Source organism: Chelonoidis abingdonii, chromosome 4 (genome assembly GCF_003597395.2).
Source record: "Chelonoidis abingdonii isolate Lonesome George chromosome 4, CheloAbing_2.0, whole genome shotgun sequence".
Taxonomy (NCBI): Eukaryota; Metazoa; Chordata; order Testudines; family Testudinidae; genus Chelonoidis; species Chelonoidis abingdonii.
Genome location: NC_133772.1, coordinates 30,636,826 through 30,651,304, shown reverse-complemented (window position 1 = coordinate 30,651,304; position 14,479 = coordinate 30,636,826). Strand labels below are relative to the sequence as shown.

General features: G+C 44.5%; 1 protein-coding gene across 1 annotated transcript; it reads left to right on the top strand.

Annotated features, from left to right (window-relative positions):
- Positions 1 to 13,169: 13,169 nt before the first annotated feature.
- Positions 13,170 to 14,101, top strand: LOC116831917 (olfactory receptor 4S2-like). The gene has a single exon (XM_032792253.2). It carries the CDS (start codon positions 13,170 to 13,172, stop codon positions 14,097 to 14,099), a length of 930 nt encoding a protein of 309 aa, XP_032648144.1. The 3' UTR covers positions 14,100 to 14,101.
- The last annotated feature ends 378 nt before the right edge of the window (positions 14,102 to 14,479 follow it).

Sequence of the window (14,479 nt, the reverse complement as noted above, 5' to 3'; positions counted from 1 at the left end):
AGATCATCTAGTCCAACCCCCTGCTCAAAGCAGGACCAATCCCCAACTGGCCCCCTCAAGGATTGAACTCACACCCCTGGGTTTAACAGGCTACTGAGCTATCCCTTCCTCCTACTAGACAATACAGGTTACCTTTTTTGGATTGAGGGAGTGGCCCTATGAAATCAATTTGAAGGTGAGGTACTTGATGGTGATACATGGGATGCTTGATGGGCCTGGTATCGATGTTATTCTCCGCACACCAAAGACATGATTTAATATGATTAATTATTTCCTCCTTTATGTTAGACAACCACGCCACTTTCGTACCTACTTGTTGAAAGTAAAAGCCCATACGAAGGGGGTCGGTTCTGGACACGCTTGACAATCAGGCCAATCAGCTAGCAAAACAAACTGAGGGTTTGACCATCCGCAGAGAAAGCGCTACATCAGCGACAGTCCCGAGGAGGAGGAGGGAGCGACCTAAGGGAGCCCTTCGACCCAGCCATTGATGAATAAACTGGAACCAGAACCCAAACGCAACTGCTTGTGAGACACCCCAATGTATACACATTCCAGCTGCTGTAGTTAAGGTGTGGGGTGATTGCGGCTTGGGGGATTCACTAGTGGACAAGGTGAACAGAAAAGACATCACACAGGTAAATGAATGATTAAGAAGCAATCGCTTCTTAATGAGTAAGGAACCAGGGGTTGTGTAAATCTAAAAACAAGCAGTGGGCTGCTTACACTGTTTCTGTTCTGAAAGTCTCTCAACAGCTCAACGCTGCCTTTCTAGATCGCTCAGAAGTCTTGGAGAGTGTTGCATCAAGCAGGGAAGATGAACTGGGCCCATCTTGGTTTTGCTCAACGCCGATACAAATTGTTGAAGAGGACTCTGAGGATGATGGCCATGAGGTGTTTCGGAGGAGGCTTGGCATAGAACTAACTGGGCCAGTGCCACATCATGAGCGTAAAAAAGTCATGCGGACTATTGTACGTGTTGCTGTTTATGCTGCTCTTAAGCACTGCCGTAGGGAAAAGCTTTGTGAAGATTGAGAGGGCTGTGTCATAGATGCACCAGCCCAATGGCCCCATGACTGGGTGACTTGGACTTCAGTGGACATCAGCTGCAAGCTCCGGGGCCTATGTGCTGAGCTGGGTTTGGAAAGCTGATTAAACACCGTTATTGCCAGAGGTTATGCTGTGCAATATCTGTGCCTAAGCCAAGAACATTCAGCGCAGGGGGGGACCTTGATCAATGTTGTGCAATTGAGTGGAACTCTGACCATGTTTTAAAGAAAATAACCTGCTTACAGCTGGAGTGGAAAACTTGCAGGCATCTTCAGGTTCATTTTCTTTAAAACACAGTCAGGGTCTACTCTCAATTGCACAGCATTTCTCCAGTTATGGCAATCATGTGAACAAGGACATATGTATCACTATTTGTGTTTTTTTGCTACAAAACCTGTTGAAAAATCTGTATTCAGGGGGACGCCAGTTCACTGGTCTCCCCTTGCATGCTCGTAATAAAGGGGCCTCGGGTGATTCTGATCCAAACACAACACGGAGTTGTTTTTCCACGACATGGTGTGATATTGGCCGTCTAGTCCGCACAAAAAGTTCCAGATCCCTGCTTAAAGAAAAGACTATTTGTAAGGAATCTAAAAGGATTCAGTTAGAGAATGGTGAGGGGACAAACACACGATAGAAAACTTGGTAACTGTAAATTAAGAAAAAACAAATCCTATTGAAAAGGGCTTTGTGACTATCTGTGTTTCTGTTCGAAGGCCTTTGGCCCTAAAATGAGCTAAAAGTTTTAATGAAGCATCTTGGTTTAGTTTCAAGGAACTGTATGTCTTTTAAATAGAAAATCAATTGTTTGTGAGAACCTAGCGCTTCTGGGTTTAGCGTGTAAAAGTGACCCATTTACAGCAAAAAGCTGAAATGTATGTTGGGGGGGCGGAATCCTAAAAAATGTGCTTACAATAAAACAAACAGGTTGTTCAGACATGTGTTTAAGTACAATAGAGTTGACTTATCCTGTTGAACTGAGTGGGTTTAACCACACACCCCCTCTGCTCATTGAATAGCCAGGGTGACTGCGATTACTTACCCTTGTTGCCATAGGTTTAAATTTGATGGGGGTGGATGGTAAGTTCTAATTAATATGAAATGAAATAAAACCTCAGGAATTCGCAGATGCTATTGGACAGTTTAAATGTAACTGCTGGAGTTGGCAGAACTCAATTGGACAGTTTTAATATGACCCCAGGAGTTGGTGGAACACTATTGGACAGATTAAATATGGCCCTGGAGTTGGTTGAATGCTATGGGTCATTCTTTCTAGAAAACACCCCCACCCCAAACTTTAAGCATGAAAGAAAAGTGTTTTAAAAAAAAAAACCTCAAGCTCCAAGACATTCACTGATATCTGCAAAGGGCCCCCCGCTTCAAAATGAGTACTGTTCAATACTGTAAGAAGGACCCATAGAAAAATGTATTTTAACTTACAGAAAAAAAGAAAAAAGAAAAAAAAAAGCCCTGTTGTGCAGACAGCTTGGTTCCCTCACCCCAGATACCCCAGGGTATGCTATGGGAGGGGTGCCTAAAGTCCTTAAGGATCTATTAGTTCAGAGCTGTGGGGATTAAATTAACCTGCTAGCTACTATGCTGAAATCTGTTTGAAACAACGGGCTAAGATGGTATAAAAACCTCAGGTCTGTTGGAGACTGTCCTTTTCAACAGAAACTTTCTTGAAAGGCTGCTGGACGGCAGACAGAGGTAAGGCTTGTTGGCTTTAACTCTGAAACTATACTTTGCATAATGCTACTCTTTGCCCAGGCTGTCTTAGGAAAATAATGGTGCCTATCTTCATTGCAGCATGATCTGCTTAGCATAGGCCCAGTAACTTTAAGCTGCAGTTCATCACAAGGCCAAGGTAAAAACCATTTTAACTATAGTTGTGCTTAATACTGTTTTAAAAACTTTAAGTATCGCACAGTTTGTATAGGGATTTGGTAGTAACTAACATTTTTGCTTGTTCTTTAACCTGAAGGCCCAAACACACATTGGGGGAACAGAACAAGCATGTGCCTGCAACACATGATTCCCTTAGTGAAAGGGAACTTTTTTTTCAACTGACTTAAATGCAAGGGGGGGTATTGAAAAGTATATGGAGGCAAACTTGGTTTGGTGTGTTTCTAAAGCTGCTGATTTGTGTGTGAGAGAGGTCTGGGCAAGGCATAGGTGTAGGGTTTTTTAAATGTATTTCGTTTGTTTCAAACCAACAGGGTTCTTTTCCTGTGCAAAATGTGGTTTAAAATGGATTTTAAAAGCAGTTTGGTTTTTATTCTGCAAAATGAGATGTATTTTAAAAAAATGAGATTGAGATTTTTGTTGTTGTTTGTGTTTTTTGTTTTGTTTTTAAAGTGGCAGAAATAAACTCAGAACCTGTGTTTGTAGTACAGTCTGAAATGGATGATTTGTTTTAAAGCTGTGACTTTTTAAACAGAAAAACACACTAATGAATATTTAGTTTTTACGTTTACAAGACAGTTTCATGTGTTTTATAATAATGCTGTTTGCTCCACAGTATGGTGAAAACATGAGAGATCCTTAGAGCAGAGGCAAAACAAGCTCAAAAGAAAAGGGAAAGAGACAGCTGAAAGGGAAAATTCACCAGCATCAGTGACTCATGGATGGATGAAGCCCAGTAAATATATTTCGCTTACTGGTTGGGTTGTTCTATGAGGTTTTGTATTTTGTGTGTGGTGTGGGTGAGAAATATGGTAAAGTTCAGTTTTGTAAAATGGTTCCCCCCATCCCCCATAGGCACGGGCAACTTTTCTGACAATGCTTAGTCAGCGCTACAAGGACACCTCCTCCAGAACCAGCAAAGAACCAGGAATCTGCTTTGAGACCTTTAACAATGCAAAACAGCGCAAGAGTGCAGATGAAACATCCGGGCAGTCCAAACCTCATATCCGTCAAAGCCAAGAGCAAAACAAGACTCTGGTAAAAAACAACCACAACTCCAGTTCCTCAGCTGCCACTGCCACACCAAACCCTGAGAAAACGCCCACATGCACAAACCCGCAGCATGTGCTCGAGGGGCTCTGAACATGCACAGAACCACACACATTCACAAACCTGGAGCCTGTGCTCGAGGGGCTCTGAACGTGCATAGAACCACACACATTCACAAACCCGGAGCCTGCACTCGAGGGGCTCTGCACGTGCACAGAACTACACACATTCACAAACCCGGAGTATGTGCTCTAAAGGTTCTGAATCAAACAGCAAGGACTGACAAACCATTCTCCCAAAACCATAAGCTTGTAACTGCTCCCCTATATTCCAGTATTTGGGAAGACTCTGATGCTTCATTCAGAAAACTGATGGATGCTGTGTCCCCGAGGGGGTGGGGGGCTAAAGGAACAGCATTCTAAAAAGAGTTGGGAAAAATCTGATGCTTCACTCAGAACACTGGTGACCTCTGTATCCTCAGAGGGCCTAACGACCAACCGCAATTCGCTTACTGGATGCTGAAACGAGTCTCTTCTTCAAAGAAGCGACTTAGTTGAATACTAAAAGGCTAAACCTTACAGCGCCGAGCTTCAAAGGTGCCTAATGTAGGTGAAGCCGAGCGACGCAGATAAAGTGAAAATCAGTCTGTTTCTACCAGAACAGGGACAGAATGTAACTGCCAACCCCCAGAACAGCAAAGCCCTCGGACTCTGTCGCTCAGCAGTTGCTGGATAACGCGAAGAAGCGTTCTAAGAAAAATGCATTAGTATTGCTAAAGAAGCTGGGCGAGGCTACAAATCTCTCTTCATGGAATGATAAAGGGGCTTTTATGTTCAAAGGCTCAGTGGTGAATGGTTCTAACATGCTCGACTTTAAATCCCTGCCGAGGAAGCCTGTGTGGTCTGGCACGGCGTACTGGCTCTGGCTGCTATGCCATACTGGATGGTATCGGCTTACTTTCACCTCTGGCTCAGAGCTCCCATGGCTGCGGGGAGCCCAGAGCCCATTGAATTCCTTATCGCAGCTCCAGCAGCCGGGCTGGGGCGGGGAATTAAAGGGCTTAGAGCTCCCGCGGTTGCTGGGAAAGCAGAACCCATTAAATTCCTCCCCGCAGCTCCAGCAGCTGGGCTGAGGCCGGAATTTAATGAGCTCAGAGCTCCCCATGGCTGCGTAGAGCCCAGAGCCCTTTAAATTCCTCCTGCAGTTCTGGCGGCTGGGCTGGGGCTGGGATTTCAAGGGATCGGGGCTCCCCGCAGCGACGAGAGCTCTGATCCCTTTAAATCCACGCCCAAACCCAGCTGCCAGAGCTGCGGGGGGAATTTAAAGGGCTCGGAGCTCTGTGGTGGCCAGAGCCCCAGGCCCTTTAATTTGCCCCTGATCCCCAGGTTGATTTAAAGGCCCTGGGGCTCCCAGCCACAGCCAATGCTCCAGGACCTTTAAATCTTGAGAGGCCCCGCCCGCCTCTTCCGGTTGAGGCCATGCCCCCTCAGGACTCCAGTAGTACAGGAAATTCCTGGAAGTTACTTTCACCTTGACTTAATCATTCCTTTGTTCACCTTGTCCGCCAGTGACTTCCCCGAGCCGCAATCACATTACACCTCTAAGGGAGTGGACAAAGAGAGGCCACCATGCTCATTGGGGTGTCTCACAAGCAGTTGGGTTTTGGGTTCTGGTTCCGGTTTATCCATCAACAGCTGGGTCAAAGGGCTCCCCTCGGTCGCTCCCTCCTCCTCCTCGGGACTGTCGCTGATGTAGCGCTTTCTCCGCAGATGGTCAAAGACCCTCAGGGCTAAGACAGAGTCTGAAGTTCTCATGAAGGTGGTGAGGGAGTCCAGGTTTCCTCTCAGCAGTCTTCCCAAGATTTCTAAAACATGTCTCCTTGGTAAGAGATGGCCTCGTCTGTCCAGTGCTGGGACTTATGAGGTGATGGTGCTGCACTCTGACTGGCAGAGGGCCTTGGGAGGAGTTCTTAGTGAGGTCATACAGCACACTTCCAGATGGGTCACTCTGCTCCAGAACTCACCCTGATTGGTCAGAATTTCCTCTTGGGGTAGTCCTGTTAGGACAAAATCGATCCTAATTGGTCAAGGGCAGTGGGAGGAGTTCTTAGAGGGGTCACAAGACTCACATCGGGACGGGTCACCCCCTACCCCAGAACTCACCCTGATTGGTCAAATCTCCTCTTGGGGTGGTCCTTTTGGGACGAAACCCATTCTGATTGGTAGAGGATGGTGGGAGGAGTTCTTAGAGGGGTCACATGACACACCCTGTTTCCAGTCATGTGGCCGCCTTGACCACAAAGTAATACCTCTATGGGATGGGAATTCCGGTGACAGGTGGGAGGGACTAAGGGGTTATGGGGAGGGGTTAAGAATTGATTAATGGTGGGGCCTTTCTACTGCAGCTAGGAGTTGAGTATATCCAGGCAGAACCGGAGCCAGTATCCATGTCCAGGCCAGAGATCGAAGCCAGGTAGTCAGAAGTACAAGCCACAGTCCATATCCACGCAAAGGCCAAATCCATGTAGTCGAAATCGGATGGGTTGGGGAAGATCAGGAGGAGGAGAAGGCAGTGCTGGAGCAGGTGGGTGGAGGGCCTGGAGCGAGGCTAGAGAAAGGCAAGGAGAATACTGAGCCGGGGTTCATAACCAAAATCTAGAGCCAAGAAGGGTAACGCCAAAGTCATAGCCAGAGACCGGAGTCAAGTGTCCAGCCAGAGTCAACAGCGAGAAACTGGAGGGCAGGGCAGGGCAGGGCAGAGGGTACATGCGGGCGGGAATGAGGATGATTTACTCTTGCCCTGAAGACCCCTCATCAGGGGACTGTCTTCCTAGCAATAAGAGAAGGACAGCGGGATGACAAAGATGTCTCTGAGCCTGGGGTCCAAGCCAAGGGGAGCTCCCATCCAGTCTGTGTGCCAAGACCCCATCACCCTCCCTGTTCTTTTCACACTCTCAGAACCCCGAGCTGGAGAGGAGAATAAAGGGCAGAAAGCGAAGGTGCCCCTGGGGGAAAGGCTCTAGGCTGGGATCCAATCCACTTCCCACATCTACATCCAGAACTGTGTGACCAGGCCCACAGCCCTTCCTCAGCATCTCAGTTCCCACCTGCCAGATGGGGAGGATCCTCCCCTGCCCCAGGATGTTCGGGGGGAGTTTCATTCCTGGCTGGGAAGGGTTCAAATACCAGGTGGGTGGATTGGGCACCAAGTGGGGGATGGTCGGACATTCGCTGCATCAGGAGTGACAGGGGCCATGGGAAGGTCTGAGCAGTGATGACACGGGAGGGGCTCCATGTCAGGCCACCCCTCCCAGACTGCAATGGCTATTGAGCATAACCCCTGCTTCTGTGGATGCTCTCACTTCTGGGCCAGCCCCACAGCCTGATTCTTCCAAACTAGTATCTGGCCTGGCCCCAGCTCCAGGGGTCAGGTGGGGCAGGGTGTTCAGAGCGAGGTGCTCGGCCTTGGTTTCTCTCAGTGCTGCGGGCTCTATGGCTGCTCCCCCCAGCCCTTCCCCCCAGGCACAGTGAGACAGAGCAGTACCTGCGGCAGGTGGTGGGAGCTGGTCATGCGAAGAGGGGGGTCTTCAAGGCTGCCCCACAGAGCACAGCCCTTGCAGTGCGTTGGGCACCTGGCCCAAGACCCTGATGTTAAATAGTTGTAGCATGATGTTGGCTGTGATGTCCTCCTGTTGCAAGGGAACAAGGATCAATAATAGACTCCGACACCCACGAGAACGAAGGGTATTAGCAAATTCATTTAAAGGAAACCAGGTTCATTTGAGAAATGATTTGTTAAGCTAAGTCTCAGTCTAATTCCCAGTGAATACTGTTTTAAAGAATAATTTGGCTTTGCCATGTGCCTGTGCTGAGAGAGATGGCAGATTCTTGGTTTTGTGTCATTACAGATAGGCTAACATCACAAGTCTCTCATTATGGATCAATGCAGGACTGATTCCGTCAGTTGGTAAGTGAGGTTGTGGGTGTTTATCCCCACACCCAGTACACATCTTGCACAAATGAACTAAGGCAGCTACCTCCTAAATCTGTGTGGCCTTTGATCCAGGTCCCAGTGAAATCAATAGGAACCTTTTACTGGCTTTCACCAGAAGAACACAGCACCACTGGTGGTGCTAGACTTCCCACTCCAGCTGTAGGCCCAGAGCAGTCAAGGAGTGTCATGTAAGCAGCATCCTGTGACAAAATGTGGCAGGACCCATTTGGGCAGCCTTCCCCAGAGCCCTCACTGGTTGATTTTGTTATAATGTCTCTGCTGCAAAGCTTGCTGAATCATTCCTTCCATGGGTTCTTGCACTATTATGATTGAGGTCTGTAACTTTACTGCATGAACACATAGAACAGAAATTGGCATATTGTTAAATCACTTATTTAAGTGATTGCTTAGGACTAGAGTGAGCTGACTTTTTTAAACTGATACTTTTTTACCAGCAAAATGCAGATTTAGGTAAATTGAACTACTTAGTGTTGATTTCACTGAATTGTTTTGGTAAGGGGGGAAGGGAAACTATTTAAAAATTTCAGCAAAAATAAATATTTTGTTTTGATTTTTCTAAAAATTTTTTTCAATTTTTTTGGTTCAAAATGACTTTTTGTTTTAACATTTCCTTTACTTTTATTTAAAATAATAATAAAAAAAACTATTAAAAATTGCACAAAACCAAATCAACATGTTTCATTTATGGTCAAACAAAATATTTCATTTGACACAAAATGATTTTTTTTAAACTTTTAAATTTACCAAAATTTTCATTTTGGTTCAACCCAAAACAGTTCCTCTCCCCCACCATTTCTCTTTGGAATTTCCAGTGAACTGAAAAATCTATTTACACAGCTTTACAAGTAATGGCTGTTCACACCCATCATTTCCTAGAGGGCTCAGTCTCCATTGCTACACTTCTCAAGATCCCTCTTCCTGAGCATTAGGAGACAAATGAAGACTTCGACAGAGGAGTTTCTGCAATGTCTTGTTATGTAAAAAGGTGTCAATGGAATGAACCAGATATGAATCACGTTTGCGAAAGAAAGGCCTCAAACCTATAGCACAATCTGTTGCTAAAACATCTAATTGTAAGTGTGAAGCACAGAACAAGTAAAGGGACTAAAGACCAAACTTGTAAAGGTATTTAGATGTTGTTCTGCTCCGTAGCACAAGGCCTGAGTGACTTAGATTGCTGAATCCCATTTTCAAAAGCGATTTAGACAGTTAGGCTGCTTAGAAGCTGTCAATTTTGAAAAGGCAGGGTAGCTAAGTCCCTTAGCTCTTGTAATGTCGAATGGAGAAATGCCTAAAAATCTGGGCTTAACTGTTAACATGCACCAAAAGTTTGCCTGAAAGATGTCTCCAAAGCAATATGGCGTAGCTGCCTCTTCACTGTTGCTTCCAATGGAAGCACCTTGAAATGCCTCTGGGAACGCATTACCCAAGGCAATGACATGCTACCACTATATGATTCACTCTAAATATTTCTGCTGTAACTTCACAGCTCGTTGGCTTTTGGCTCATGCTAAGTTGGCAGCAATAGGGCTTTGGGTGGGTTATTCACTTAGGGATGCCACAAAGGGCATTCTGAACCTTGTTTCTATTCAGCAGGAGGGGCATCAGATTCCTTCACCCTCCCCTCCATCTTGGATGTGTGGATTCTGTGCTCACCTCTTCCATTTGGTGCGTCCACTCTCTGGTGGCACAGAGCTAGCACACAAAGACCCTCAGCAAGGCATGGGTCATGAGGCTTAGGAGCAGTATAGGGATGACTGAAGTCTCGGTGCTGTTCTTTGCTCTGCTGAGACACGCCAATTAGTGGACCCAGGAGCAAAGCATGGTGAGGAATTGGCCTCCATGTGTTCTAGGGTATACACCTCGGAAGCCACAAATAGCAGCTCGGCAGGTACATGGATAATTTCCTTGCTTAGGTCCTCTGTCCTTAAAGGGGCTTCAAGAGGCTTCCGCAGCCCCTCCATTGTTTTCATTCATGACTGGGACAGTGGGAGTTCACTGAAGCCAGCTAGGGTCCCTACTTAGAATTAGTAAGGGATTGGCAGGCCACCAACCTGCCAAATTCAATACAGAGAGAGAAGAGTCCGAGCGAACAGTTTGTGAACTCAGAAGTGAAAATTGCCCATCTGAACATTGTCATCTATACTTAAGAGTTACAAATATGGTCAAAGAAAATCAGTATTGCTTGTATGAATAATTTGCTTAGCAAAAACGGGAATAAATTCTCAATGAATGCTATGTCAATGGGATAGTTTGAGCGTCTCAAATGGCTGCTTGATCTGGCCATATCATCGCAATTGTGGTTTCATGGTACAATGTTGTGTTTCCACAGGGAATAACTAATTCTTCTCTTATGATGGACCAGTTTGTCTATGGCTGCACAAGTAGAAGGGAGGGTATCAAGCCATATTCTCTTCCCTCCCACCTCCATGTACAGATTTTGAAAAGCCATACAAAGTACAAACATCTTCTATATCCTTGATTCCATGGTCCCACTACTGTTTTTGTAGCAGCCTCCATCTGTGACACCCAACACACCAAGAATTTAACTGGGGATCTTCGGAGGTAAAGGCAGGAGTTGGAACAGCTTGAATTAAAGAACAACAGCTTCAGCACTTAGGCACATAGGAAGGTTGGAGACACACATTCACTAGTGAGTTACACTTTCACTGTGAATGGTACCAAGTGAGATGGGAGGTCCCAGCACCAGTGATGCTGCTAGACTTCCCACACTTTCCACAATAGTGGCACCCAAGACTAAGCATAGGGTGGAATACAAGATAACATCCTGGAATGTAAGCAGCAGTGGCCACATCACCAGGCATTTCCTCACAACTCCCATCATCCTGTGCAGCCAGAGTGTCTCTGAGAACTGATGCTGCAGTGAAATTCCATTGCCCCAGTCTTGTCACAAGCCCTGGTCCTGTCACAGCTGAGTCACATAATCACGTAGAAGAGAAATCCAAACATTATTCAGTCCCATATAGCAGTCATTAAGGGGTGATGCAAAAGCCACTGAAGTCAACCTGGCAATTTTCCATTGATTTTGTCGGGCGTAAGTTCTCTTCAGGTAAGGCCTGATTCAATAGCTGTTCATGCACAGCAGGTCCACAGAGCTTGTTGCCTTTTGCCCAAGTTCTCAAGGTCCACTTTCTAAGCATAGGAGTGAAATGAGGAACTTGACACAGGATTTCCTGTGCCCTATTCTTATGTAGGGGACACAAGTAGAAGGAACCAGATAATAGCAAGATCTCTAAGGCCATCACTTGGCGAAAATATGAGAAGGCAAGCGAGGGGCATGTCGTATTGAAAGATGGAGTTTGAAAACAATGAAAGGGACTAACTCTCAGCAAAGCTTTTAAAGTTTGTTTCAAAGACATGTTTAAAGTTGTATAGGGGAGTGCTTCTTCAAAACTATTTACAGTGAAGAAGCCTTAAAAAGCCACTGGGAACTCATTAACCAGGCAATGACGCACTGCCACTACATATTTATTTTAAATATTTCTGCTGTGACTTCACAGCAAGGAGAGACACAATTTTTCCCAAAGATCTTGTTGGGTCTTAGATTTTTGCAGAGTGAGGGATGGAGACAGTCTTAGACTTGAGGCTTTGTGAGTTGGGAGAGTGGTTGATGAGAAAAGATTCCTGTGGGCTGCCTTGATCAAACCACTTCTCTTGTTCGCTACTTTGGCCTTGGCAGAATTGACAGACAGCAAAGGACATCCTAACACAAGACTTGTAAAGATGTTAGGATGAAATTTGCAAAGCAGAAAATTCATATAGCAGGGAGTAACTGATGACCTTGTAAATCACCCTCATCAACTGCTTACTGTTGTTCAGATCTGAACACCTGTGCTACGGGAGCAGGTTACAAGCAGGGAAAATAAAACCCATCACCATCCAGGTAAGTTTTGAGATCTGCAAATACAACCCATGTGAGTTTTCCAGAAAGGCTGAGTATTTTATGCTGTTCTTTTCCTGCTCAGCTCTACCAATGCAAAAAAAGAAAAAAAGAAAAAAAAAGAAACAACTTATTAGGATTCATTGCAATCTAATTCCCTGCTCATTCAATCAGTCTCCAACTAATTCACCTAAAATACAATGAAGGACTCTAAAATCTTCATTGCAAGCTTCCCTCTTGAAAAAAAATCTTCATATTATTTTAATTTTAGTTTTGAAATGTATAAAAAAGGTTTATTAGATGCTAGTCTGTAAGCAATGACCATCCCCACATCATATTTAATCCATTCCTGCTTATGCACAGATAAATACTTTTGTTTGAACACAGAAAATTTAATTTCAGTCACCTCACATCAAATGCTAACACACAAAGGGTCAAGTTTGCTAGTACGCTTCAGCTGATTTCCACCACTCTGGTGTCAGAGTTAACTGGTCAATCAAACAGTGTTTATGGCTACTTTGTGTTTTTGGAGCAGCATTAATAATCTAAAGTGTATCCGTGAGTCCTGCTGACAAATTAGTGTTTCAATTCTAGTTGAAATTGCGTTTTGTGTAAAGCTGGTGAAAATTCTCCACTGAAACCATTTTTTTCCAGTTAAAATGGCTTTTCAACTAAATGTAAATGTTATGAAATAATTTTGTGATGAAAATAACCAGACCAGTTTTCAAACATTGGTTGCTGAATGAGATACCTCAGTTTCATGTTTGCATGTACAAATAAATACCTTTTTGAGCATTTATGTGCTCAGATGCAAAGATAAGAGATATGGTTATCCTTGGTTGAAAAATGGGATTTCTGAAGGTGTTTAACAATGCAGTATGAATAAAATGGAATGAGTATCATGGAAGGGCTGATTGCAAAGAGTGGTTAAGGTTAAATTTTTCACTTACAGTTAAAGTCTTTGATGATTCACTATGGGGGAAGAATAGAATGAATCGGCTTCAGAGTTTCCACTAATTATTTTCACCATATGCTATTCATGGGAATATGCAACTCAAGCCAATTTCCTCTAGTTCCTTGAGTTACACAGTGCTCATTTTCATTTTTGGACACAGTCTATCCCTTCAGTCAATGCATCTTGACATTTATCTCATCACTGGTCAATATCTGTTGATTGTTCCTCTCCTTCTTTTGTGTCATGGCAGGTGGATTAGTGGTATTCCATATACCCATTATTTAAACTGAGTACATGGAGCCCACACAGAATGTGACTGAATTCATCCTTTTGGGAATTTGCCACAATGAGATGTTACAGCCTGTGTGTTTTGTGTTCTTTGTACTCATCTATATCGCTACTGTGCTGGGAAACCTTCTAATTATTGTCACTGTAAAGAACAGCGAATATCTGAAGTCTCCCATGTATTTCTTCCTCAGCTACCTGTCCTTTGTAGACATGTGCTTTTCCTCTGTCACAGCACCAAAACTGATTGCAGACTTCTTCGTGGAGAGGAGAACCATCTCCTTTGACGGCTGCATAGCACAGCTGTTTGTGGTCCATTTCTTTGGCGGCACTGAAATCTTCCTTCTCACAGTGATGGCGTACGATCGTTACATTGCGATCTGCAAACCCCTCCATTACACAACCATCATGACTGGGTATGTTTGTGGCTCCCTTGTGATGGCTTCATGGGTGGGTGGCTTTGTGCATTCCTTAGTTCAGACTCTCCTGACCATCCAGTTACCCTTCTGTGGGCCCAACGAGATTGACCACTATTTCTGCGATGTGCAACCTTTGCTGAAACTGGCCTGCACTGACACTTATCTTGCTGGCATGATGGTCATTGTCAATAGCGGGATGATTTCCCTGATCTGTTTTGTTGTGCTGGTTGTGTCCTATGTCGTCATCTTAGTCTCCTTGAAAACTCGCTCCTCCGAAGGTCGTCGCAAAGCTCTTTCCACATGTGCCTCCCATATTGCTGTAGTGATTATATTTTTCGGGCCATTAATCTTCATGTATTTAAGACCTTCCACCATCTTCTCAGAGGATAAGATGGTCACGGTGTTCTCCACCATTATCACCCCTATGCTGAATCCCTTGATCTATACCCTGCGCAATGAGGAAGTGAAAAATGCCATGAGAAAATTAGGGAGCAGAAAAGCAACATTAGGGGTGAAATGAAAAATGGGAAGTTTGGAATGATGGTAGTTCTGCTAAATAATGCTATTCATCAGGAATTTGAGAGAAAAGAGATTTTAATATCACAGGTGTTCACTTTTTCTGTGAAAATTCCCAATGATTTTCTCTGAATCCTGCTATGTGTAGCCTATAGGATTAACCTGCTTACATATATATAATAATTATATAATTATGTATAATATTTTCTTATAGTTCAAGTATTTGGTTTATTGTACTAGGTTTGTAGATTAATAATAAAGTAAGTTTGGCTGTAATGCAAGAGACCTACAGGCCATATCATGTATGTTAAGCTAAGGCAAAGTTAGCATATCTATATTAAGACCTTTTATCCAGAAAGCAAAGTTGATCTACATCTTGTTACC

Coding starts and splice junctions, on each gene's coding strand:
- LOC116831917 (XM_032792253.2), top strand. CDS start 13,170: ATGGAGCCCACACAGAATGTGACTGAATTCATCCTTTTGGGAATTTGC.